Here is a 27,442-nt window from a genome sequence, read left to right on the forward strand (position 1 = left end):
TTGGGGGTCTAGTGGTTAGAGCAGGTGACAGGGAGTCAAGACCCCTGGGTGCTGTTCCTGGCCTGGGAGGGAAGGTGGAATCAGGACTCCTGGGTTCTATTCACAGCTCTGCTACTGGCAATACTTGGTGTCCTTGGGCAAGTCACCTCTGTTTTCCCTGTACAATGGGAATAGTAGCAGTTATCTGCCTCATACGCCTGCTGTGAGCCTGAATCCACGTGTGCAAACACTATGGGTGACAGTGTTTGCTGCCCTTCCCAGAAGCCCAGCACACCCAGACCAGAGCCCAGGTGTCGGAGACAGAGTTGGCTTAAAGATACAGCAGAGCTTGTTATGCGGCAGCCACTGCCCTCACCCGCCTTGCTGACACGGAAAAATAACCCACATCAGTCCCAGAGGCACAGCTCAATCCATGCAGCTTCCCCCCACCCTCATCACTCTAGCACGTGCTGTCGCTCCCTATCGTTCCTGACCCTGCTCGGCCTGTTCACATTCACTCCCTCCCCTGGCAATTCACTCCTCCCATTGGAGGGGCTCCAGGTGGGACTCCCGGGAAGAGGACTTGTCTGCAAAGCTGCTTGCCTGGCATCTCTTCCTGGTTAAAGGATGGCGGGCTTGTCTTTCACGGCGCAGAAGCCATCTGACTCCTGGTCTCGGAATGACGAGACCCACTCCTGGCTGCTGTGTAAGTGGTGAAGGCGCAAAAGAGGGTATGGGTGGGAATGACCAAGGGCTAGTCCTCCCTGATAATCCTCTTTACGATTTAGTTATTATTTCTGTAGTGCGCTGGGCCTGAAGAGCTCAGAGCCTGGCCTGGTTTGCAAACTGACGCAAGCCCCTGTATGTTCGCTCTCCCTGCAGTTTAATACACAGGTTTTTGTGCCAGTAGAACTATGAATGGGAGGGAGGTTATTTTTTTTTTATCAATGTAATTTTATCGGTACGCCCCTCTGCGGGTGGGTTATACGGATATAAAGGCGTCCTATACCAGTATCGATTATGGGACCTTGGGGGGTTTTGCCTTCCTCTGCATGGGAGTGGATTTCCTGCTGGGATCATCTGGGCATGTCTCACCTAATCAGTTCCCTGCCATTGCAGGGGCATTGGTGCACCTCGGTCCCTCCTGTTCTCTGCCTGAGTCGGGTAACAGTGTGGGCTCCTGGGGACTAAAACGCGTTGGATTAACTGCCGTCATTGGGCTCAACATGACATGTGATGGGCTGTGCTCTGCTCTGTTGATCCCTTCTGGCCTTAAATTCGAGGCAGCTATGAAACATCTGCTATAAGCGCCTTTACACCGGCATAATTAGTCCACACTAGGCGCGTGCTTTAATTACATCATCTCGTTAAAGCCATGCAACTTCTGCGTGGAGACAAACCCTAAGAGGTGCTTTGGGCCTGGCCTAAACACAAAGTTGCATGGATTTAACTGGAAGATATGATTTTAAACTGATTTAGTTAATCCAGTTCAAAACCTTGTGTGGACGCTTAATGTGATTTAAACCTGGCTTGTATCCATTTCGATTCATTCAAAATGGAGTTCATCACAGTGGACATAAGCCAAGTGTAAATGACATTGAGGGTGTCCATCCAGGGTTTTATACTAGTTTGAAATAACACTTTTAGATAAACTGATGCAATTTAGAATGTAGGCAAGGAGGCCACATTTCCAAAAGTATCTAAGAGACTTAGGATCCTAAGTCCCATTTTCAAAAGTACCTAAGGGCCAAATTTTTAAAGGTATTTAGGTGTCTAAAGATGCAGATCAGGACCTAGTTGGAAGTGGATTAAGCTGAGCAGGAATAAGTGTGTCTACACACGGAGGTATTCAGGAAGAGCTATGCCGTTTAAATGCACACACTCTCAATCTGAAACAACTTGCCAGTGTAGACAAGCACTCGGACTCCAATGCTCCTAAATCTTGAAAATGTTACTCTGCATTATCTGAATGGTGGGTAATTAGGGCTCAGGGTTTGCTTCTAGCGCGAGGTACTCCACAAGCAAGGGAGACACCGCGGGCTCTGGTTTCCAGATGTCTGAGCACCCCCCGCACACCAGCTGAAGTCAGTGTCCTGGCGGCCCTGCCTTGGAGCTTACAGTGTCAGTAGAAGACAGTGGCCTGCCAAGGCCCCAGAGGGCCCTGGTACAAAAATAATTTAGGGACCCCCTTCCCCATTACGAAATCCACCCCCTTCGAGCTTCCCCACAGCCCCAGTCCAGTCTGCTGTACACCTCTGGACCCTCAGCTGTGGCCTGGTTCCCCCACAGCCGCAATCCAGATCTCCCACACCTTGGCCCCTGCCTGGCTTCCCTCCACCTCTGAGGGGCCACATCTTCCATCTCTGCCCCCACCCCTCGCGCATCCCATGGTGCTGCTATTTCCCCCCACACCTTCTCCATGCATCCGTGCTGGCTGCTCGTGCCCAGGGTTGCCCTGGATGGAAGGGCCCCCCCATCCCAGCCACCCCTGCCACTGGGGGCCAACAGGCCCTGCTCTCACCCAGTGCCCACTCTGGTTGGGCCCCCATAACCTTGTGGGCCCTGGTGCAACTGCCCCACTGTAGCTATGCCCCTGGTAGAAGAGGTGTGGGCCAGGTGTGGGGTTGGAGGGTGACGGACTGAGCCTGTTCCAATTTGGAGGGTGAGGGGATGTTGAGAGACAGTTGCCTTTTGACAAATGAGTCCCCAGGCAAACCCTGTTATATAAACTTCAGCCTTTCCAAATAGCCCGGGGGCTGGGATGCAGCCTCTCTCTTTCTTCTGACACAAACAGCACTGGGTTACTACTACTGCTTCCTTGTAATGAAAGCGGTGCCAGGGCTCAAGCAATATTTTTACATTCGTATCAGAAGCAGCAAGCCCAGAGGTGCCGGGGCTATGAACCTTAGGGGGTGCCAGCCCCTCCTCACCTTAGGGGCTGGATAGTTTAAAGTCTACTGCTGGATAGTTTGAAGTCACAGTTCAGCAGAGCCCGTTCACCCCCTTTGCCACAACATGATGGACCAGAACAGGCCGGCTGTGCCCCGGAGACAGCTAATGGCCAGGATCCAAGCCCGCTTGATTGGGTTTGTTTGTGAGGGGGAGATGGGGAGTTTGGGTTTGTTCCTCGGGGTGACCGTTCATGTCTGCAAGAGGAGAGGGGCTGAATTGAAAAGTTCCTCCAAAGCTGGGGAAAGTGGTTGATCAGACTCTGCGGTGTGCATAGCCTTCCTCGTGCCGGTCTTCCGGGCTGCTGGCCGTGCGGTGAGACACAGCCCTGTGCAGAGAGCCAGCTAAGGCCCACGCGGTGCTCAGAGCAGGCGTCTTGTTATGTAGGGATGTGCGGTGTCGTGGGAAGCAGCCCGCGGCGAGGGGAGTGTGGCGGGCCGTGGCTGCCAGGAGGCCAGATTGCTGTGTGACTGTTAAACGAAAGCTGCTTTAACGCAAAGAAGAACACACACATCATGACAGCCAGCAACTGCTCAGTCCTAGGGTACGTCCACACTTCCAGCTGGCTCAGGATTGTACTCAGGGCAGCTAGTCCCTCCCAACTCTTGCACACCCACTATATTTGTAGCATGCTAGCTCCTACTGCAGGTATGTCTCCTCCAGCTCAACGTGGGGACATATCCAAATAACCCCAGACTTTCCTGGGCTCCAAGCACTAGCCGGGGAGTCAGGAGACCTGTGTCTAGTCCCAGCCGTGCGCCTGGATGGCTGTGTGACTTGAGGTGCAGGTTGCTAATAAGAATGCTCTGTGCCTCAGTGTCCCCATCTGTAAAATGGGAATGATCACACCCACCTATGGGCTGGGCTATGGGATCTTGCATGCCGGGTGTCATGTGCATTGACAGCACCATGCTGGCATTAGCATCCCGGTGCCAAGGGAAAGTGGGGGGGTTGGGGGCTTGTTCAGGGAGCCCACGTGCCACACACTCTCGCGAGCCTCCCGTTCCGCTCCCCCACAAGGATGTAATCTCTTCTTAGGCCTCTGCTTGTGGCTGGTTCACTTACTGGGGTGTGGGGGGAGGGGATGCTTCTTTCTGTCTTAAAAGCAGCTTAAGGATTTAAACTGCCTCAATATTCCATTTTTAATTAAAATGGTTTTACCAAGGAAAGCTGGAATCGATTCAGGGGGGAAATATAAGCCCCTCGCACAGCTGAGCACGCTGATCCTGGTGCAATCAAAGGTCACAGTCTCTGCATCCCCCTCTGGCTGCAAGACAGCAGCAGAATGAGCAGCAGGTCCCAAGTGCTCCGTGATGGTGCCCTCAGAGCTGACAGTGAGACGCCCACGTAGCACGAGCTGCAGCTGTGAAAAGTCCACGGTGGTCGCGTGGTGAGAGAGCATCCCGGCCCCTGCCACAGAGGGCCCAGGTGGTGCCCTTGCAGTAGTGAGCATACACCCAAAATACCTAGCTCTACATAGCGCGTCTCATCTGTAGATCTCCGAGCGCTTGACAAAGGAGCTCAGTATCATACCCCCATTTTAAAGATGGGGAAGTTGAGGCACATAGAGGGAAGTGACATGCCCATGGTCACCCAGAAGCAGAGCCAGGAACAGAACCCAGATCTCCTGTGCCCCACTCCAGTGCTCTGTCCACTAGACATCACTGCCTCCCACATGTGCCCAAGGTGACAAGACGTGCCTTAAATCAAGGCACCGTGACTCCATAGGGAGGTGCATGACTCTGAGCCACAGAGCTCAGGTCTGCACTGCGTGGGCATCCGCACAGTGCTCATCAAAGTCCTGCCCCAGCGGGAGTGTCACCCCCAGGGAGGGGTTGTCCAGTCTCCGCTTTGCCTGAACCACAGTCCAGCTCCGGGATCTGGAAAAGGCAACCTCAGCACGGTCACAAGCGGCCCTCAAAAGGAGGCGTGTTAGAAGCAGAGACTGGGGGTGTGTGATGGAGCTGGAAAGCCGGCGTGAACACCTTAGCCCTTGTATAGACAAGGACCATCTTCCAGGCTGGCCAAGACCTGAATCTCGAACTTCACAAGCAAGCAGCAAACCACCCTTCCGTCTCCTTTCTGCCTTCTTTATCCATCACAAAGAAACGTTGAAAAGTGCACCAGCCCCCCCCTTTGCAGGTTGTCTCTGAATGGCCGTGGCTTTTTTGTCCGGAGGGCTGGTAACACGGTTGACCTCTCCTTCTTTCTGTAGGGGTGCCACTTCCGTGGTCTACAGCTGTGAAGAGAAAGGAACCCACATGCAGTATGCAGCCAAAATCCTGAAGAAGACGGTAAGTACCTGGGACGCCGTCCTCAATGATTTCCAAAAGGTTCTGAGCATTAGAAACACGTGGTAAGTAACAGGAGGAAAAAATCCTAGTGTAGACAAGGCAGTCTGTAATCTCAACGTGAGTTAGCAGGTTGAGGTCAGCCTGCTAGATTCCCTCATAAGTGAAGAAGCCCCCACTGAGGTCTGGATTTAGGACTGCATGGTTACAAATTTCAGCTGGACTGCAAAGGATCTGCATTGATCCAAGCAGATGCCACGAAGAGGAAGAAATAAGCAGCTGTGTGGCTGGGGGAAATGGGAGAATCCCCTGGAGGTAGAGGGTCAGTGTAGTCCTGGGGGAGTGAAGGCATGCATGGCTGGGGAATTTCCTGGCCCTGGGGGAAAATGGACCATATACAGGAAGGATGGGCTCCACCTAAACCAGAATGGAACCAGATTGCTAGCGCTTAAAATTAAAAAGGCCGTAGAGCAGTTTTAAACTAAGGGCTTGGGGAAAGCCAACAGGTGCAGAGGAGCGTGTGGTTTGGACATCTAATGGCTAATGTGACGCCAATTTTTAAAAAGGGCTCCAGAGGAGACCCCGGCAATTACAGGCCGGTAAACCTGACTTCAGTACCAGGCAAACTGGTTGAAACTCTAGTAAAGAACAAAATTGTCAGACACGTAGATGAACATAATTTGTCGGGGAAGAGTCAACATGGTTTTTGTAAAGGGAAATCCTGCCTCACCAATCTACTAGAATTCTTTGAGGGGGTCAACAAGCATGTGGACAAGGGGGACCCAGTGGATATAGTGTGTTTAGATTTTCAGAAAGCCTTTGACAAGGTCCCTCACCAAAGGCTCTTAAGCAAAGTGAGCTGTCATGGGATAAGAGGGAAGGTCCTCTCATGTATTGGTAACTGGTTAAAAGACAGGAAACAAAGGGGAGGAATAAATGGTCAGTTTTCAGAATAGAAAGAGGTGAATAGTGGTGTCCCCCAGGGGTCTGTACTGGGCCCAGTCCTATTTAACATATTCATAAATCATCTGGGAAAAGGGTAAACAGTGAGGTGGCAAAATCTGCCGATGATACAAAACTACGCAACATAGTTAAGTGCCAGGCAGACTGCGAAAAGCTACAAAAGGATCTCTCAAAACTGGGTGACTAGGCAACAAAATGACACATGAAATTCAATGCTGATAAATGCAAAGTGATGCACATTGGAAAACATAATCCCAACTATACATATAAAAATGATGGGGTCTAAATTAGCTGTTACCACTCAAGAAAGAGATCTTGGAGTCATTGTGGATAATTCTCTGAAAACATCCACTCAATGTGCAGCGGCAGTCAAAAAAGCTAACAGAATGTCGGGAATCATTAGGAAAGGGATAGATAATAGGACAGAAAATATCATATTGCCTCTTTATAAATCCACGGTACACCCACATCTTGAATACTGTGTGCAGATGTGGTCACCCCACCTCAAAAAAGATGTATTAGACTTGGAAAAAGTTCAAAAAAGGGCAACAAAAATGATTCAGCATATGGAATGGCTTCTATATGAGGAGAGATTAATAAGACTGGGACTTTTCAGCTTGGAAAAGAGATGACTAAGGGGGGTACGATAGAGGTCTATAAAATTATGACTGGTGTGGAGAAAGTAAATAAGGAAGTGTTGTTTAGTACCTCTCATAACACAAGAACTGGGGGCCACCAAATGAAATTAACAGGCAGCAGGTTTAAAACAAACAAAAGGAAGTATTTTTTCACACAACACACCATCAACCTGTGGAACTCCCTGCCAGAGGATGTTGTAAAGGCCAAGACTATAACAGGGTTCAAAAAAGAACTAGATAAAAATTCATGGAGGATAGGTCCATCAATGGCTATTAGCCAGGATGGTCAGGGATGGTGTCCCTAGCCTGTTTGCCAGAAGCTGGGAATGGGCGACAGGGGATGGATCACTTGGTGATTCCCTGTTCTGTTCATTCCCTCTGGGGCACCTGGCACTGGCGACTGCTGGAAGACAGGACACTGGGCTAGGTGGACCTTTGGTCTGACCAGGTATGGCCATGCTTATGTTCTTATGACCATGGCTGGGGATTCTCCACCCAAGCAATTCCTGGTTGCTGGAATGACCCCTTGCGAGCCACCAGGAATAACTCAAAGCAGACTTGGATGTTATGGGGCTAGCCCAGCCCTCACCAACCCCAGGATTTGGGGAACAAAAAGATGGCTTAAAGCAATCTTTGCCAAACCCCCTCAGCTGCCTGACATGTTTATCGCCTGCAGCTGAGGTTCAAACCTTGACTCTCGATTACAGTTCCTCTCTCTGTACAAAGGGTCATGGCCAGTCAACTGATGGGCGTGGAAACCCTGCTCTCTTCAGCTGTCTGGTCTCCCACACAGCTGTGCGGCTCTCTGTTCTGCAGTGCTGGTGCCGCTCTGAGAGGCTCCAGCTCTCGGGGGTTTGCTTTGGAAGAAGACGTCCCCTCACATACGTGTTTAGAAGACCTGCCACGTATGTGTGTGGTTGATGTGGAATGGGAGAATGTACGTGCGGTTAATAGGACCCGGTTCAGAATTAATTCCAACCTGGTTTTAAAGAGCAGCAGAGACCTCTGTATTTATGCACTGATCAAGCCCGACGTCCAGAAGAGTTCTCAAATGTAAAGATTTGCGTCATTGTTCTTATTTTATTTTCTTCATTTTTAGATTGACAAAAAGATTGTACGGACAGAAATCGGCGTCTTACTGAGGCTTTCGCACCCCCACATTGTGAGTATGAGCCGTGTGGCTGCTTTGTGACTTAAATCCACCCATGTGCTCCCCAGACGGGAGTCCGCTATGAATCTGTCCTGAAGTAAATAGCCATAACATTTTGAGGGAGGACAGCACAAGCCAGCGGCATTAGGAAGGGTGGAAGCAATGGATGTGCATAGCCCCCTAGCTCCTGGACCTCCTGGACCACCCTAACCCATGCTGGGATTCCCAGAACCCCATGGCCCCACATCAGGGGTGCCAGTCCAGTTGTTGCCCAGAGAGAAACAGAAACACACACACCTTGTTTAAGAGGGGAAGGAAAGTATCTTCCCAAAAGAATGCAGTTTTGATTTGTTGGTTGTTATGCTGTAGATTTCTCTAGCACGTTTCACCCAGGTGATGGGCACTGGTATCAAACCCTAAGATAACAGATGGGATCCCCAACTGCTTCCCCTAAGCTCTCTCCATGTGGTACTACTAAAATGCAGCCACCTCTGGGGCAAAGGGCAACGCCAGGCACACAGTGGGCAGCAAAACAGGGAACCTTTGGCCAAAGATGCTGGAGCAAACCCCTATTTCTTGTAGCGGTCCTTTCTGGGCTGTATCTACCCTGACCTCCTGCATAACCGGAGGCGTTGTGTTTCACCCAGTGATTCTTGCAACCTGCCCATTAACTGATGGCTGAGCGAGAGCATCTGTTTAGTCCCAGCCAGTCTTGGTACAGGATGGGATCTTCAGAAGCACCTAAGGGAGCTGGATGTCTAGCCCTCTTCCGAAAGTCAGCGGGAATTAAGGGCCTAACTCCCATGAGCACCTTCGAAAAATCTCACCTTTCAAGGCAGCAGATGATGGGGGACTTCGCAACCCCCTTGGGGAAGCTGCTCTGACGGCGAATCGCCTTCATGCGTAAAAATTTGCGCCTTGTTTCCAGCTGAAATTTTTCTCATGCCTGCACTCACCCACTAGGCCTTGTTCTTCCTTTGCTGGCCAGGTTCGAGCCCTCTGCCCTCGGGTCTCATCTCTGCACAGGGGAACTGGCAGACCGAGATCAAGCTGCCTGTCGACTTTTGATAAACTATGGGCAGGTCTACACTACAGTACAGAATTACTTTGGTATAAGTATGTTGCTCAGGGGTGTGAAAATCCACCGACATAACCCCCAGTGTAGACTGCACTATGTCATAGCTCTCGGGGAGGTGAATTAACTAAAGCGCTATAGCAGCGTTTCTACACCTAAAACGCTACACCAGCGGAAGGGCTTCCCCTGTTGGTATAGGTAATCCACCTCCCTGAGAGGCAGCAGCGAAGTTGACGGGAGGCCTAGTGCTGTCTACACCAGGGGTTAGGTCGATATAACTGTGTCGTTCATGCGTGTGGATATTTCACACCTCTGAGCGATGCACTTATGTAGGTCTAATTTCCTAGTGTAGACCGGGCCTTAATAAGCGGCGCTCCTAAGTCTCTCACTGTAAGATGTGTTCCCCTGACTTCTCTGTGCCATGATTCCTCTCTGCACAAAGCAGATGTGCGCTGCAGCTTGGCAGCCTTCCTTGTCCGCCTGGGAAATTGTCAGCCATGCTCAGATCAGTTGTTAGCCTTTTCCTCCAGGCCCAATTTATTGTCTAAACAGCCGCCAAACTCTCAAAAGGAAAACAAAACTTCCAGCTGGAGCTGTCTACCCAGCCATAACTCCCAGAGCTTTCAACCTGCTGCCTCCCTTCTGCAAGGACACCTGCGAGAGACAGTCCCCTTCTGTGATCCCACTCCGCTTCCTGGAGATATTGATCTATCCCCTGCTCAGCTGCATCTGATTAGTGACCAGGACGGCTGGCCCCAGGCCTCTGGCCCTTAAAGGGGCAGGCGAGAGCCCTGTGCGGGACTATTTTTTTAATCCTGCCCCACAATACCCACTCCCACCCACTCCTACATTGTTGAATTTTTATCCCATTCCCGCTACTATGGCTGCAGGACCCACGGGGTCCCAGTCCTGCTATAGGGCAGGCCACCCTGTTCCATGTGGTTTATTTTTATTTTAAAGGTCTCATTCAAAACATCCACCAGCAGCAAAGTGCATGGAACTCACTTTACTCACTGCCTTGGGAAGGACGGGATGTGAATAAGCCCTGCTGGGGTTTGCCACTGTCTGAGTTTCCAGGGGTCTTCCAGGCATTCCAGCTCCGATGTTCAGGCCACCAGACTCCCCCCTTCGAGGGTTTCCATTCGGTAAGCGATTTCTGTCGAGGGGCTCGAATGAATGCCAAAGAAAAGTGCCTGTTTGTAACGAATCCTGCAAAGGAAGATAAGGTCGGGAACGCCAGGCCATCTCTTGCCAACAGCTGAGCTCTCAGCCGCTCGCCGGCATGAGCAGAGCAGCACTGATATAATGCAGCGCTCAGAAGATAATGACGTTGAACTGGAACAATTTGTAACACACAGGAACAGATATAATTAGGGAAGGAGTCAGCCTAGACAGGACCTTCTTGTCAGTTTCCATGTAACTGACGCGACACGCTGCTCTGTCTGCTCTGCCCAGGCACTCAAGCTGCTAATTCTACCAGGGGCGAAGCACCAGCGCTTCCCATTGAGCTGCAGGGGCTGTGCACTGGGCAGGATTTGGACCCCTTTCCCTGCCTTTCTATCTCCAGAGGTTTATTCCTGGCTGTTTACTTCTCCGGCTGACTTGGAATTACCAGGAGACCAGATGGCTGCTTTCTACATGCTGTGTTGTAATGTAATTCCTGGAAGAAGAGCGCCCCCTTGTAAAATGGTGGTTTTTTCACAGGTCCCCAGAACGCCAGGCAACCTGAGTTTTAGTTTTGTTGTTGCAGGGTAACCCCAATGTCCCAGAAATGCTGCTTTGGGCCACTTTCCCGGGTGACGGAGCTTTCAACAATCCCCGCCCTCCTCATGGGGATGAGATTGAGAATGGAAGTCTTGCCCGCTTGTAATCATTAAAGACCCTCCTGGCAAAAGCAAAGCCAACAGTACAGGAAATCGTCGGAAATCAGGCAGTTGGGGCAAAATCCAACCCCAGGGTAACTTCACTGACTCCAGGAATGGATTTTGTCCTTTGTCTACCCCGCCACCACCCCTCTCCTCCCCAACACACACACACAATTCCTGGTATGACACATTTCCTAGTGCCGTAAATGCCCCAAGCCTCATAGAGGCTATTTCACATTCTTATCTCCCTGCCAGGAAAGCATCACTGAAAAGATGTTCACACACCTTGTTAGAGGACTGGAGCAGGCTGCCTGGTCTGAGACAGCTATATTCTTTATTTGTATTTGTTCTTTGATGGTCTCCATTAGGAACCCTTGGTGCAGGGAAGCATCCCCTTTCGGAACAGCTGCTAAGCAAATGAACTGGAACAATTTGTAACACCCAGGAGCAGAGATCATTACAGAAGGGGACCGCTTCAATGGGACCTTCTTGTCAGGTCACATGGAACATGCGACACACAGCTCTGTCTGCTTTGCCCGGGCACTCAAGCTACTGATCCTGCCAGGGGCTGAGCTCCATCCCATGCTAAAAGATCGGCTGCAGGAATTATATTGGGGAAATTCTATGGCTTGTGTTACACAGGAGGTCAGACTAGGTGATCACAGTGGTCCCGTCTGGCCTTAGAATCTATGATTCCGTATGCTTAAGTGCTGTCTCGAATAGGCACATACTTAAGCGTGTGCTTAAGAGAGATCCTGAATTGGGGCCAAAAGGCTGTGTATGGCCTTATCTGTTAATGTCGCTGGTAAGCTTTGAGTGTCTGATTCTTTTCCACCTGCTTTCTAGACTGATTTCAGCATTCAGTTCTCCTCTTTTGATGCGTGTGAATGACTGGCGAGCTGTATTTCGTTAAGGGGGAAGTTTTTCAAAAGCACCTAAGGCCTGTGTGTTGCACCTTACCTATGCCAGTACAACCCTGTAGTGTAGACGTAGCCTACAGGTTTTCCTCACTGGAGGAACTCCACCACCTCCACCTCCCTGAGCATTCTTCCGTTGACTCAGCCACGTGTGCATCAGGGATTATGTGGGCACAGCTACCGCATGCAGGGATGTGGATTTTGCACACTCCTGGCCACCGTAACTATGTCCATCTGAATGTTAAGTGTAGACCAGGCCTATGTCCCACAGTGACACTTCAGCTCCTAAATCACTTAGGTTTCGATTCAGCTCCTATAAAAATCAATGGTGAAACTCCCATTGACTTCAGTGGAACAAGATCAAGCCACTTTTGAACCTGTTAGCCTACATCTTTTTAAAAGATATGGTAGAGACCGAGGCCAGATTCTCAGTTGGTGTAAATCAGCCCAGCGGAGGAACATCAGCTTGTACCAGGTGAGGATCTGTCTCACATTTGCTGTAGATGCATCACATGGTCTCTGAAGGCTTGTTTGTGTAGAGTCTGGGGGAGAGGCAAAGGAGAGATTGCCTCCGGTGTGTTATAAAGAGGATAGAAAACTTACTTTGCCCACCCTAGAAACAGGCGCCGCTACAGGCCAGCTACATTGACGTAACCAATTGGACAGCTTTAATATTTTAAATCAGAATGGTTTCGGTGAGGTTCTGCTCCCTCCCTAGTTCAAATGATTTTTTTTTTAAATGACGCTTCCTGTCATTATGCACGCTGGTGACATCTGTACGCTCCTTGCTGTCATTCAGCACCGACCTCAAGAGCAGACGATAATAGGATTGTAAACTTTTGAAGTTAATAGGAAAATTATAGCATTCTGTGCAGTATTATAATACAGTAAGCTGCCACAGTGTCTCATACGTAGGCAATGATGAAAGCCCCGTGAAATTCACAGTGTCACGGAAGTCTTAAGCCCTGTGAAATTTTCTTTTTCCCATTTAAAAAAAAAAAGCACATGGATGCATTTTTATGAGACCTGTTAATTCCACGTTTGCTGCGTTGGCACAAAGGGCCAATGCAGGCCTCGTGGTTTTTTTTTTAATCTTCAGGAAATATTATTTCTTTTCTGCTTTCTTCCTCACAGAGCAGCCTGTGCATCACGGGGGACCTTTTCAGAGTTGCCTAACTGACTTAGGTGCCCAATGTCACATTTTCAGAAATAACAGAGCTGGTCTTTTATTCCTGAAAAACAATGTATACAATCGATAACTAAACATGAGAGGTTCCTAAAACATCAGGCTGTAGCAAAAGAAATTTGCTGGGTATAGACACATGGGACCCAATCGTGTATCTTCTACACACTCTAATTCCTCATAAAGACATTCATTTAATTTTCTCTTCCTTTCCTTTTTGTCCTTTCATGATCTAAGGATACTGCAAATAAAATACTGGAATAATGGTCCAATTTGTTCCGGTAAAGGGCAGATAACTCAGCTGCAGTTGGCAATTCCAGCATAAATGCACTATGGCCCATTCTGGCAATTTTAATGTGGGTCTCATGATATTTGGTGTTTTTTCTTTAAAGCCTCAGCTCCTGGAGTCATGGGATTATGTAAGACCCTTGGCTTACATTCTTTTTTTTTTTAAGCAGATGAAAACTTGAAAATGTGACATCACAAGGCTCAAAGATCAGAAGGCAAATAAAAAAAATATAAAAATCTTGTGATTTTTTAAAATGATCTCGTGATTTTTTTGAAGCCTTGACACTTGGGATTAGCAGGACTGTAAATGCAAACACCCTTATTCTTAGTAACACTAAGGTCCCTTTCCATGGCTGTGGCATCAGCAAGCAGCCTTAGAGCAGATAGAAACAGTCCCCGGAGCTGAGCTGGCATAAAGGAGCTACTCCAACCTTGCTCCCATCCTCTGACCTAGGCAGTGAATTAGGGATGTGACCAGAATGCAATGCTCCATAGCTGTGCTTGCTTCCCATGGTGGGAACCAGAGCATAAATTAGAGTAGCCTCAAGGCTGCTGTAACTGACCCCAGCAACCGGGCAAGCCTCTGAACAGGGAGAGTTTGCATCTTCTCCTCTCTTTGATCCAAGTGCAGGAATGGAGTAACTGGAGCCAAGTCCACCCTAGAGGTGCTATAGTGGCATAGCCCAGTATAACTCTGTAGTGTAGACACAGCATACAGCACTGTGAGGGGGTTTCCTGTCACTGTAGAAACTCCACTTTCCTGAGCAACAGTAACTAGGGCAATGGAAATGTTCTTCCATCAACCTAGCAGTAGCTGCACGGGGGCAAAGTCGGCACAGCTCCAGAGCTGAGGGGTGTGGATTTTTCCCACCTCTGAGCACCATGACTACGTCAACATACATTGGAAGTGTAGACCAGGCATGAGAATCCGGCCCAAGAGCTTCAAGCTGAAATCCCGGCCCTGCTGAAGTCAATGGCAAAGCTCCCATTAACTTCAGTGGGCCAGGATTTCACCCTTGGGGTCAAACACTCCAATCAGCAGAACCAGCGGTTGAATGAAAGAGCCAAGGACAACAGGCTTTGCAAAGCCACAGGAATGTGTACAGTAGAGGTTGCTCGGTCATCCTGGCAGGGATGGAGGGGCTGCTAAATTAAAAAGCTTTCATAGGATACCGTACATTCCACTTACAGTAATGAGCTTCAGGATCTGGAGAGAATAAATGTAGGGCTTGCGGGTCGGTTTCCCTGCTCTAATTTGCAGGTGGTTTTTTTTTTTAAATGCGGATTAAGTGAGCAAACCTGGTTTGAACAGTTAAAATGCCAGGTTCAAATAGAAAAAAACGAGGCATATTTGCTACCGGCAGCCCTGTTATGATGATGCTAAACTTGTTACATCTGCGCAATCTGTTCTGCATTTATTTATTCCTCTCTCCATGACGAGCCTCCCTGGCATGCATCTCGTGAATAAATTAACCTGTTCTAGGAATAAATTGACTTACAGTGAGGACAGGGCTGGCGGAAAGTTCCCACTGTGTCTGGCTTATAATTAACATGGTTGGAAGAATGGCTCCGTTCTGGCAAGGGAGCAGGGTTGCCAGTGAACTGTTCCTGTTCTTTTCAGATCAAACTGAAGGAGATCTTTGAAACGCCCTCCGAGATCGTGCTCATACTTGAACGAGTGACGGGAGGAGAGCTCTTTGACAGGTACTCAGCGAGACCTTCTTTTAACCTGCCAATTCTGAATAAAAGGAGACACATCTAGTCCCACCAAAAATGTGGAGGGTGGAAGGAGGATCTGAGTGGCTCAGGGGCTAAATTACCAGCTCATAGATCCCGTCAGTTCAGGAAACCAGATGATTTGTAAGTGGCCAACGAGGGACACCAGACCTGATTCTCTAATGCCCTACATTTACATCTGGGAAAAGCCAGCGTCAGATGAATGATAACTGCTGATAAGCAAAGAGCTGGGCTTTATTATTAAGAGGTCACTGTAATAAAGCCTATATGGAATGGTTAACTTATAAATGGTGTGGCCAGGGCTATTTTGGGGGTCTAAAACTTGGTGTGAATTGATTCCAGGGCAGGCTGTAAGCCACCACGGGATGTGCCATTGCTACACGGGCTTCTTTGTGACCTCTTTGGTGTCTTCACCCTACAGGATTGTAGAGAGGGGATTCTACAGTGAAAGAGATGCAGCCCATGTGGTCAAGCAGATCCTAGAAGCTGTATCTGTAAGTTTGCCACTGTTTCTTGATCTTTCGACGGTATTTGGGCCTCTCTGCCTCTGTCAGACCCTAGGAATCAGAGACAGATGTCAAGGGATCGTGACCATTAGAGCCGGGAGAATAACTGATGTAACTGAAAAAGTTGGGGGTGGGGGGCGGGAATTGTGTCAAACACAATGTTTTGTTTCATTTTTGTTTCTTTTTTTAAACTTTAAAAAAAAAATAACGTTGAGGTAAAATTCAAATCGCAAAGTGGTTTTGAATGGAAACGTTTAATTTTTTCCCCCCCGACTGAAATAATTCAAGGGGATTTGACATGAATTCACACAATGTTTCACTCGACCTGAAGCTGCATTTTTTGGCCCCCCAAAAAATTTCAGCCAAAAAAATTTCACCCAGTTCTAATGACCACCAGGCCCCAAGAATAATAGATGGGAGGGAGGTCCCAGCTTAATGGGAGGAGGGTTCCTCCATTAGGGAAAAGATTGAGAACCAGTGGTCTGCTCGTTAGACCAAGAGATAAGCCGTCAGGACTTTTGAGTTCTAAACCTGTCTCTAGCACTGTGAGACCTTGGGCACCTCTGTGCCTCAGTTTACCAAGGGGATAATAACTCACTTACCCCTGTGAGGCTTCATTAATGTCTCTAAAGCTCTCTGAGATCCCGGAGCAAAATATTATATATTGTTTTTCTGATTCTTTTTATCTTTCTCCCTTTCTCTATCCTTGGTTCCCTAAAAAGAGGACAGGATGACATGGGGGCACCTGCTTTGTACTGGATCACGGTGCTGTTCAGAGAGGACAGGGGCTTTGTGGTTAAAGCGTCATGGTAGGACTCAGAAGTTTACGTTCAATTCTTGGCTCTGCCCAGTCTCCCTGCTTGACCTTGGCCAACTCACTTAGCTGTGCCTTGGTTACTTTGGCTGTAAACTGGAGATGATGATGCTTCCGTTCTCCCACCCTTTGCCTGGTCTATTTAGGTTAAACTCTTTCAAGCAGGGACTGTCTCTCACTCTGTGTCTGTACAGCACAATGGGGCCTAGAGACGCTAAGATAATGTAATGAAATATTATGCATATTTAAGGCATTTTGCATAGAAGAAGCCAGTCTCGTAAACCTGCTGCCAAATGGCATAAGAAAGGAGTGGGTCTCTGACTACCCGAGAGAGCAGCTGCAGCTTGGCTTTTGTTCTGTTAACGGGTGGCCCCTTCCCGGCCTTTTAAGGTCACCCGTCTCGGGGATCCGCAGTCTGTGAAATGAAGAGCACGGCAGCAGTGCCGCAGATTCAAGCACAATTACAAGGGAGGCCTGGGCCTGTGTTTGTGGAGGAAGGAGAAATCTGGATACCTCCCCACTGAAGTGGAGGGAAATGCAATGTACTCGGAGCACAGCCCGGCTAGGACCCCTGCATATGAAACAGAGGGGCTCCCCTTCCTTATCCTGCCTCCATGACTTCCCTAGCGGGGAAGCTTCTACATCAAAGCAAGATCTTTCCGACGGCCAGCACTGACCTGGCATCTAAAAATAAAGCTGCATGCTCTCAGCCTCAGGCATTGTCTCCTGCCAGTGTCGATGATAAATAGTCCGGAATCAGAACGTCGCTGGGGCCACTGAGCTGCTGATGCCTGAGACAAGCGAGATCAGAATTCGCTCCTCCACTGTCTGCTACTGGATACTGGATCCTCTCCCCCAGTCCCTCCTCTGTGTGAATTATTGCACAGTTAACCAGATGGATTATGGGGTCAAGCTCCCCTGCAGGGACTGGCCACTGCTAGAGGCAGCTAGTGAATTGGATGGCTCTGATCCGAGGCCAGGATTAAAACAGATACGTGCAGGGCCAAGGGGCCACTGTTACAGGGTCTCTTTAATGGGACTCAGGGTAGCAGCCGTGTTAGTCTGTATCCACAAAAAGAATAGGAAGACTTGTGGCACCTTGGAGACTAACCCATTTATTAGAGCATAAGCTTTCGTGGGCTACAGCCCGCTGCATCGGATGCATAGAATGGAACATATAGTAAGATATAGAGATAGATATAGATATACAGAATGCAGCTGATGAAGTGAGCTGTAGCCCACGAAAGGTTATGCTCTAATAAATTTGTTAGTCTCTAAGGTGCCACAAGTCCTCCTGTTCTTTTTAATGGGACTGTTTCTGTGCTGACCCCTGGGACAAGGGGGGGGGGGCATTAAAATGGCTTTTTGAGGGTGGGGTGGCCCTAGATATGCTCAAACTAGGGTGACCAGACAGCAAGTGTGAAAAATCAGGACAAGGGATGGGGCGGTAGTAGATGTCCATATAAGACAAAGCCTCAAATATAGGGACTGTCCCTATAAAATCGGAACATCTGGTCACCCTAGCTCAAACTGTCCCTGAGGCTGGTTATTAGTTCAATGAGTGGAGACTTAGACTTCGGGACAAGCCTGTCATCACCGGGCCTGTTTCTAGCAAGCGCTGTCAGCCTTCACAAACATGTTTACCACCGTCGCAAAATCTGCTAAGCCGAGGAAGCGTCTCTGTGTTTTTGTGCAACTGAAAAATCCCCGCAACTCACAAAGGAACCCACGATGCATTGTTCAGAGGAGCTGCCTCTTCAGGTCTGTGCTCTGGAAAGGATAAAAGAGACGGAGAGAAAATACCTCGGATTTGTATCAGGAAGGTCACTGTTTCTCTACATGAAAGGTTAGCTGAAGAGAGTCTCTATGGCAACAGAGGGTTTAAAAATGGAAGCTCGTAACAGAAAATCTCCCCTGTGGAAATTGCACCTCCGTCCACGTAGGCAGGGAGAGAGCAACAATGTACCCAGGAGTAAGGTGTCCAGCAAAGGAGGGTTTAAAGGAAATCATTGGGATTTGGGGATCTCTAGGAGCTCTGCGTCACATGGCAAATCGGGGCTACACGCCGCAGATCCCCAGATATGCTCTTCCCGGCCCTTAGGTCAGATTTTAATAAAGAAAGCTGATTAGCAGGTCAGGGTTAAGGGGGGAGCAGGTTACTGTAGAGGGGCGGTGATTTCTGTAAGCTAGCTGTGCTTGGAGGAGGAGTGTTAGATTCCTGTAGTTGATCAGTACAAGATAATACAACAGCTGATCAATATGAGCCAAGGGGAACATTTTTCTCTCCTCTGCTGCCGCTGTCTATGGCAACAGCCATCCGCATAGTTCTGGACACAGCCAGGGTGCCATTATTTATACTATAGAAGCATCGGGGCCCTGTTGTGCTTGGTGCTGCATGTAGCGAGAGACAGAGCTTACAATCCAAACAGGAAGAGAGACCAAGGGTAAGGAAGGGAAACAACTTGGCCATAGTTGCATGCTAGGTCAGTGGAAGAGCTGGGGATGGAATTCGGGTCTCTTGGTATTTGGGGTCGGTTCCCAGCTATTGGGCCATACCATCTACTCAGTGACAGTGCGTTTTGCATTCTGCCTCCTCTGCTCTCATCTTAGCCCCCTCTCATTCCTCCATATCCTCTCTCCTCCTTGCTCCCTTTGGCTCCTTTCCCCACTCTTGTGCATCCACTTTCCTGCAAGCCACCCATGAGTTCTCAAAGACCCTCCCTCAGCTCCTTCCAATCACGTCTTATAACGGTTAGATATGTGCCAGGCACAATATCTACTTCAGCCACTACAGGGTGACTTATCTCTGTGTCTGCTGCATATGGATTAACACCAGGTGACTGGTGTGTTCCTGTTGACTAGGAGTGTTTGGTGCACACAAGCATGATTCATTGTTGCAAGAATGTTCTAATCTTCAGCTGTCTTTGTCTGCCGAGAACTCTGTCTAGAACTGAACAGAGACTGGGGGCCTGATCTTCATCTCACCAAGGCCCCTTTACACTGCCAGAGCCATGTAAAAGAGAGTAAGGCCCTATGTGATTGGATAGTTCTGTCTGTGGACTCTCGTACTCTGTTTAATACAAACTAAGCATTGTGGTAAGGAAATCTAAGTGGGTGTTTCGTGATTCTTCAAGACACAAATCTTCTTCTTTTGCAAAGTCTTCATGGGTTGATCTCCTCAATGAAGATGTTCTCTGTGGCCTCTTCTATACGAACTGATGAGCTGTGTCTGACTCAGACTGCAAAGTCACAACTGAGGCATTGGGCCGGATCCCGCCCTGGTGTAAACTGGCATAACTCCGTTGACTTCAGTGGACCTACACCAATTTACACCAGCTGGAGATCTGGCTACTGTTTTTTCACATGTGTTTTCTAAGGACTGAGTGCCCTTAGCAATAACCAGGGTCCGTCACTTGGGGCAATCATAATACAATTTGCTAAGTCTCACGCTATTGATACAGCGTAGAGGCTACCGAACCGGTTATGCGCCTCCATGACGTTTTATCCGAATCCAAGTCTGGCGTGTTCCGGGAAAACAGTCCTGCGAAGGATGCCGTCCAGCCTTCGGAGTTGAGGTCTTCCGCCGGGTCTTTTCCATCCTGCTTTCTTTGGGTCAGAGTCAAAGAGGGTTTGTGCAGGGAGGTTGATGAGCATTCGGAGTGACGACCATGCCATTGTAGAGAGCACTGGGTGACCGTTTGAGGGGGTTGGAAACCTGAGCTCGCCGTTCAACTTGAGTTCGTGCCATTTGATGTTATGAGTCATTCGGCGATGCTTCCTGGTCATACTATAAAGAGTGAACGGTGATTTGTAAGTAATTCGCTTATAAATGGCAAATACCAGTAAGGGTGTAATTACACTGGCCAAAAACCAAGGGCCAGATACCCTTATTGACATTGAATGATACTTATTCCTAATCCCACAGATGTCAGTGGAATGAGACGTCACTTGTGGAGAAAGTTGCAACTCGATGTGAATAAAGGTATCAGAATCTGGCCCTGAGCAAACTCTCCAGGGTTTGGCTCAACGTAATTAATACTCTGAACGCTGCCGAATTACCAGTTATCATCCCTGCATTTTGTCTGACCCTGAGTTGGCTTTTTCTCCCCCGCTTCGCATTCTCTGTCTCTCCAGTATTTGCATGAAAATGGAGTCGTCCACCGGGATCTGAAACCAGAGAATCTCCTGTATGCAGACCTTTCCCCAGATGCCCCTCTCAAAATTGGTACGTTTGGGGGGCGAGCAGCAGGGTTAGGGTTTCCTGTGCAAAGGCAGCTACCGTCTGCGGGGAGGGTCCCGTCCGACAGGGAGTGGGAATTTGGTTCTTGATTTCAGTGGGCTAGAGTAGACTATACTCTTTCAGCCTGCCTGTGAGTAAGGGGGTGGTGTGGAGCTGCATTGTCCCAGGAGCAGATGAGAGAAAAAGGGTAGAATGGCCCCATTTACATCCATAGTGAAACTCCCATTGGGGCAGGATTTCACCCTAAATTGTGACTCAGTTCCTTCCCGGCTTTCCCCTTTACTCTAGGGAGGGAGGAAGTTACTTCCCCCTTTTCCTGGCTGGGACAGTAATAATTCAGTCTGGGATTCTCCAAGAGATTAGGAGTTAGGCACTCACATCCCACCGAATTCGTAGCTCCCTTAAACGGAGGCTAGGATGTTCAAAGAAGCCTATCAGCTGAAATCTGAAATCCCATGCTGGTTGTGGAGCATGCCATGGTACCATGTCCCTTTGGCATGAGTGGTTAGCCAACAGTTGAGGCCTTGCTGGGTTGTTTACAGTAGGAGGGGAGATCAGTGCTATGAGTCGTGTCTATTCTTGGCTGTAATCTTATTTACAAAAAAATGCTCACACAGACCTGTCTCCCTGATCACAGTAGAAGCTAAGAGCAGGCAGTTTCCTTGCTCAGAAATCCCTGAGTCTGCCCCTCCAGTGAGCTCTGTGCCCAAGAATCTCCATCTCAGGGCCATGCTCACCAGTCTTCTCTTTCTCTCTCTCAGGAATTGTCTGCACTTGAAAGTTGTTTTGGATTAACCTCACTTTTTTGGGGGGATAAAGTGTCTTGTATCTACATGCAAAAGATTTTCTTTAAAGACATCTGATGTTTCAACCCATGCTAATAAACCTACTGGGGAAACAAGTTTGCTGAGATCTGGGATGAGTTTTCCATCCCTGTCCTGAATCCACACCTGGCAGTCCTCCCTCTGGATCCCACACTGCTTGGCTGACTACCTGTGTCAACCAGTTTGCTGACCTGTGTGTCCTCTACTGCTCTGGGGTCACTTTGACTGGATGGCACCTCCCCATTTAAATTCTGGCTTATTAAAGCCAAATGAAGGTAGGGATGCAATGAGATAGATGAATGGGAATTCTTCAGTTTGACCCCGGGTCCCAGAATTCCAGTGCCTTCTGGTAGCTATCCCGCAAGGTGCCGCGAGCCCAGCTGAGACGTGTGGGATGCCGGTCCAGGCTGCTGAGTGCTGATTTCAAAACAGCCCACCCTGTGGAGACAAAGGGGAGCACGTAACCCAGGATAACTCACTTCGCGCGGATAAACACTCCCCAAACCAACTTCCAAGTATGGACGAGCCCTCGTACGCACAGGTTGCAAAACCCGTGTAGTAGCCGGGGCAACCAGGGCAACCCCTATTAGCTCCTCTGGGTTAGCTCTGTCGAGGAGTGGCTGGGCAGTTTGGTGCCCCACCTGGTAGCCTCCAGTGTCTGCAGCTGTTCTGCCTCATAAAGGGGCTGAATTGCTCCTTCCACTGGAAGAAGGCCGCTTGGCACGCCCAGTTGGCTTTAACAAGGGCTGTGATTGTCTAGGATCAAAGAGCCGACCCGGAGGGCAGCCACCGGGCACCTGTCAGTGTAACAGTCCTTTTCCTGCCCATCTGTTCCCTTACAGGTGATTTTGGATTGTCCAAGATAGTGGACGAGCAGGACACCATGAAGACTGTTTGTGGTACTCCGGGATATTGCGGTAAGGGGGTGAGCACGTAGGAATCGCTTAGTGGGGAGCTTGTGGAGGTGGGAGCGGAGAGGGAGAATCACGCAGGGTTTGTTCATGTTAGCAGCGTGTATCTTAGGAATGTATCTTTGCATATTATGATAGACAGAAACCCCTAAGGGTTTGTCTTCATTGCACAGGGGGTTTGGGCAAACCCCCACTACTGACCACACAGAAAAACCCCTGACCTGGAGGTGCTTTAAGACCAGGGTATTTTACCCCTCTTGGGAGGGGAGGGGGAGGTTACAGCCTGGGCTCCGCTGTAATTCAGGCTAGAACCCACCCATTTTGCAGTTAGGATGCAGACAAAATCGGTGTCTCTCGTGCCTTCCCCCAGTTCTCCCTGGGGAGGGCAGACAAGTTTTCCCACAATTAGCACAGTGGACTGGGAATGAATCGCAGAACATCTCGGTGCAAAGAACCAGGGGTTACACTCCAGGCACACGCTGATGAGATCAGGGACAGTGAGGACACAGTAACGTGGCTGGGGCTGTGTTGTGGGGACACTCAGACCTGGGGTAGGCTAGCCCAGCTGCTCAGACCCAGCTGCTGATCACCTAGGTTAACTCTGCAGTGAAGACATGCCCTAAGAATTGCAATTCAGCCGTGTTAAAGGGAACGGTCATGTCACCCAGAAAAAGCACTGCAGGGGTTTAGGAGCACAAGTCTCATTGATGTCTTATGGGAATTAGGCACCTAATTCCTTCTGGCTCTTTTGAAAATCTCACCCTGGGTCTGCAAACGCTCTCAGGCCAAATTTTCACAAGCAACTAGTGATCTGTGTTGCCTCCATTTTTGGATGCCCAGTTTGAGATGCCTTAAGAGTCTGATTTTCAGAAAGGACCTAGCATCCAACTTCTGCAGAGCAGGCCCCTTTAAGGTGTCTCAAACTGGGCACCCAAAATCATTAGACACTTGTGAAAGGTAAGCCATAGACTGCGACTTAAAGAGACGCAATTATTTTAAAAATCCATGTATCTTATTAATATTAAGGCTCAGATTTTCAAAGCTGCCCAAAAGATTGGGATGCCCAATTGCCACTAAAATTAAATGGAACTTCAGCTTTGATAATCTCAGACTAAATTCTTACATGTGCCACTCGTAATATCTTGAACTCTAAAGACAGGGAGAATATTTTACAGTCTAGTTTTCAGGGCAGGTTCCCTTGTGGGTAAAGCACAGGACTGGGACTCAGTAGACCTGGAGTCTCTTCCCTAATCTGTCACAGACTTGTTCAAGTCACTTCATCTTTCTGTGCCTCAGTTTCCCATATCTCTATTATGGTTGTAAACTGCCTTGAAATCTTCAGCTGACAATGTGCTATAGAAGTGCGAATTTTATTTGTAGGGTTTATTTAAAACGTTGCTGTTCAAGCCACTTATTGCCTCTTTGCGTCTTACTGATCTTGGTCCACAAGATCTAGATGATTCTGCTTTTCTGTATAACCAGTTTTTAATCTGCTTCATTTTTGGTTCATCCTGTACATTGTCTAGAAAGATGCTGTCTTATCCGTGTTCTAACCTCTGCAAGGGAATATTTAAATCCCAACAGCAAATCATATTTTTCATTGACACTTATTTTTTAATTCCTTGAACCAATTCTCTTCATGTTAGGGTTATAAAAGATCCTTAAAACCTGAGTTTGGGGCCTAAATTACTTGCTGTGGTCCCTTTAACGGAAGTGGCTTGAAACAGGAAGTTAGCTCAAAAAGTGAGATTTCAGTACACTGTCACTGCTTTGAGTTGGTAAAGGCACGATGTAAACATGACACTGCTTTGGAATTTTCATCTGCAATATTTAGCAGCTGATAAAACACGTATTAAGTACAGCATATTGACCCATTCCTGTGAGAGACATTAACACACGGCTGTTTGACTCTAGAGTAACCCTATTGCTCTATGGCATTGCTCTGGATTTACACCAATGTATCAGAGCAGGTGAAGGGAGGGAAGTACAGTGGTTAGAGCTCTGGCCTGGGACTCAGGAGACATGGGTGTAATTCCCTTCTCTGCCACAGACTTCCACTATGTGGCCCTGGGCAAGTCACATAGCCTCTTTGTGCCTCAGTTCCCTATCTGTAAAATGGGGATAACAGCACTGCCCTGCCCCACCTGGGGAGCTGTGAAGCACTCAGGTGCTGTGGTGATGGGAGCCATATAAATACTCTTGATAGCAGAATTTGATCCTCAGGGTGTTGACAGATGCCTCCTGCTGGAATATTTTAACTGTGAATTATGCTTTCAGCGCCTGAAATTCTCCATGGCTCTCCATATGGACCCGAAGTGGATATGTGGTCTGTGGGTGTCATAACATATATACTGTGAGTAATGCTGAAAATCTCTGACAGCAGCCCACGCCCCCTCCTCCTGGCTGCTTTTTCCAACCGTTGTCCCTAAGCAGAGAAGCACTGACTCATCTTAACTCCCTCTGCAAACATGTCTGGTGTTTTCACCAATCTGCTCCTGGGCCTACCATGCAGCTCATGCTAATTACACGTCTAGTCCATGCAACCCTTACAAGAATGAGGACTTACATGACGACTCCCACTAACGACAACAGGACTCAGGGTTGGCAATCTAAACCCTTAGCATCTACCAAGTGAGGATGGGTGGACAATCTTTATGCTCACTGGGCTAGATTTTAACCCCTTAGTCACAGCAGTGAGCAGTTAACTCTTCCAAGTTGTCTCATTGGCCAGGATCTTCAAAGGTACGTAGATACCTCCCTTCCATTGGGAGTTAGGCACCTCAATACCTTTGAACATCTGGACCATTCACTTAACTCGTGGGAGCGTTCTCACTGGTTTGAGAAAAGGGCTCGCGATCTGGCCCTTTGTTTGCAGGACATAAAAATAAGTCTTACTAAGAAGAGGGAAAGAGAAATATATATGGCTTATTGAGAGATGGCTGTTTTACAGTATATCATAATTTGTTACCAGGGTCTTTGATCACGAATATCTGATTTTCTAAAAGCCTTCAATCATCCAATTTCTTTTTCAAGCCTCTTTCTGCTGTCAGTGGCTCGGACCTCTTTATTTTCGGAGCGGCAGCTACACCCAATAATACAGATTCCACTACTGGAACCCTTTTTTTAAAAAATGTCAATTACTGGCCAACTTTGAACTGATGGGGCCCTGGAGGCATGTTGTAAACACAGCTGGAGAAAGCAGATATTTTCTGACTGGCTGAACTTCAGAGTACAGAGAGTAAGTGCCAGCTGATAAATGAGCTTCCATCACTGGATGGATGAAGACTTGAACAGTCCCTACTGCTATCATCTGCTATTAGCTGAGTACCAGGTGTGTTTTTTAAAAAAACAACTTTAGTTAGTTAACTTCTTATTACCGCCCCAAGAGGATTTCTCTCTCATTAGAGTATCTGAATCTTTTTAAAACTTCGAACCCTAGACAGTTATATGCTACCACACTTATTCACAATGAGTAGAACTTTACTTTGCTACTAGTCTCACTGAAATCAGTGGCCTGGATTCTGTTACTCCAAAGTAAGAGGATGAGAGAGAGAACGAATCACATGTGACAATGTTAGGGCTTATGTACATGTGGAAACTGATCATCGTAGCTATTTGGAAGGACTATACCACAGTCACTACCCATGTGGACACTCTGTTCCAGAATAAAGTTCTGGATAAAGAATAAATCCAGAATAAAGTTACTCCACTTAAAAAAGAATCTGGAATAGCTATGTTGGTCAGTTTCCCCCATGTAGACAAGACCTTGGTCAGATCCCTTAATGCATGACTGGTAGGCGCTTGGAGGGTAACATTTTACATCCACTTTACACTCACTATGCCCTGATGTAGATGACAGCATAAGGTACACGACAACTGAGAATTGGGACCACTTTTTAGGTTAAAAAAGTTCCTTGGACAAGTTCAGATTTGTTGCCACGCTATAAATCCAGAGTAGCTCCGCTGACTGGAGTAGAATGGTCCTAATTTGCACTGGTGTAACTGAGCTGCAACATTTTATCCACCTCTCTCCAAAATGATCACCGAAATATTGTGAGCAAGTCACAGGTGTTCAGTAGCTCCTGCCCTGTTTGGAATGTACACGGTATTATTGGCCATGAATTCTACACGCTTGCAAAACTAACAGATGCTCAGCAAGAGGCAGAAGCTCTCTTGATTGTTCTTATCGATTCCTTTCGTTGTGCCATATGCTAAAGTGTAGCATGACTCATAGAAATTACAGGTGGGGGAAAAGCCCTATAAAGTAATCCAGTCCATCCGCCATGGCAAATGCAAGATGGTTCCCTCCCGGATGTGCCCCAGTGTTTTGTCCACTATCGTTGTCAACGTCCCGGGTAATAGTGCTTCCAGCCCAGATTCACAAAGGATTTTGGGTTCCTAATTTCCATTGAATTCAGTGAAATTCCTTTGTGGATCTAGGCTTCCACCATTTTTCTCAACTGCTCCACAGCGTTACAACTCTTACTGGCAGAAATTGTCCCCTGCTGCTTGTATGTAGCCTCAAATTCCCTTTTCTTAATTTTATCCCACTGTGTTTTCAGGCTTTGTGGGTTTGAACCATTTTTTGATCCAAGAGGGGACCAGTACATGTACAGCAGGATACTGAACTGTGACTATGAGTTTGTTTCCCCTTGGTGGGATGAAGTCTCCCTCAATGCCAAGGACTTGGTAAGTTACCCAAGGCCACAGATGTAGATGTCATGACGTGGAAGAAATTATGACCTCGGTATTGTAGGTAACATGGGGGGATAGCTTGGCTTCTTGTCAGGGAAGAATTTTGTAAGGCTAGGTTTACACCAGAAACTTTTACTGGTAGAGTAGTGTCGCTTCAGAGTGTGATTTTTATTTATTTATTTTATTTTATTTTGTGTGTGTGACTTTTCTATACTGTAGCCCATAGGGCTAGCTTAGTCTTTAGTATATTCAGCTGTAATGCAAGGAACATACAGACCTGTGTCCTGGAAGACATTAGCTTAAGCAAGTTCCCATAAGTATAGTCCAGTATAGTAGGCCTGTGACTCATAGATAAATGGCCTGACAGTCACCCTTAGATTTGGGGAAGTAGGAATAGCTTGCTCAACAGCAGGAGTT

At 48.1% G+C, this 27,442-nt stretch overlaps 1 protein-coding gene across 1 annotated transcript in view; it reads left to right on the forward strand.

Moving 5' to 3' along the window:
- Positions 1-27,442, forward strand: part of LOC102942278 (calcium/calmodulin-dependent protein kinase type IV) — a 45,014-nt gene that overhangs the window by 11,704 nt on the left and 5,868 nt on the right. Inside the window, exons 2-9 of the mRNA XM_007072073.4 lie at positions 5,144-5,222; positions 7,920-7,982; positions 14,920-15,002; positions 15,457-15,529; positions 20,490-20,580; positions 22,262-22,336; positions 24,608-24,683; positions 26,893-27,019. Of these exons, the coding sequence (XP_007072135.1) occupies positions 5,144-5,222; positions 7,920-7,982; positions 14,920-15,002; positions 15,457-15,529; positions 20,490-20,580; positions 22,262-22,336; positions 24,608-24,683; positions 26,893-27,019 (667 nt within the window). The remainder of the gene's footprint in view (positions 1-5,143; positions 5,223-7,919; positions 7,983-14,919; positions 15,003-15,456; positions 15,530-20,489; positions 20,581-22,261; positions 22,337-24,607; positions 24,684-26,892; positions 27,020-27,442) is intronic.

Source organism: Chelonia mydas, chromosome 25, assembly GCF_015237465.2.
Source record: "Chelonia mydas isolate rCheMyd1 chromosome 25, rCheMyd1.pri.v2, whole genome shotgun sequence".
Taxonomy (NCBI): Eukaryota; Metazoa; Chordata; order Testudines; family Cheloniidae; genus Chelonia; species Chelonia mydas.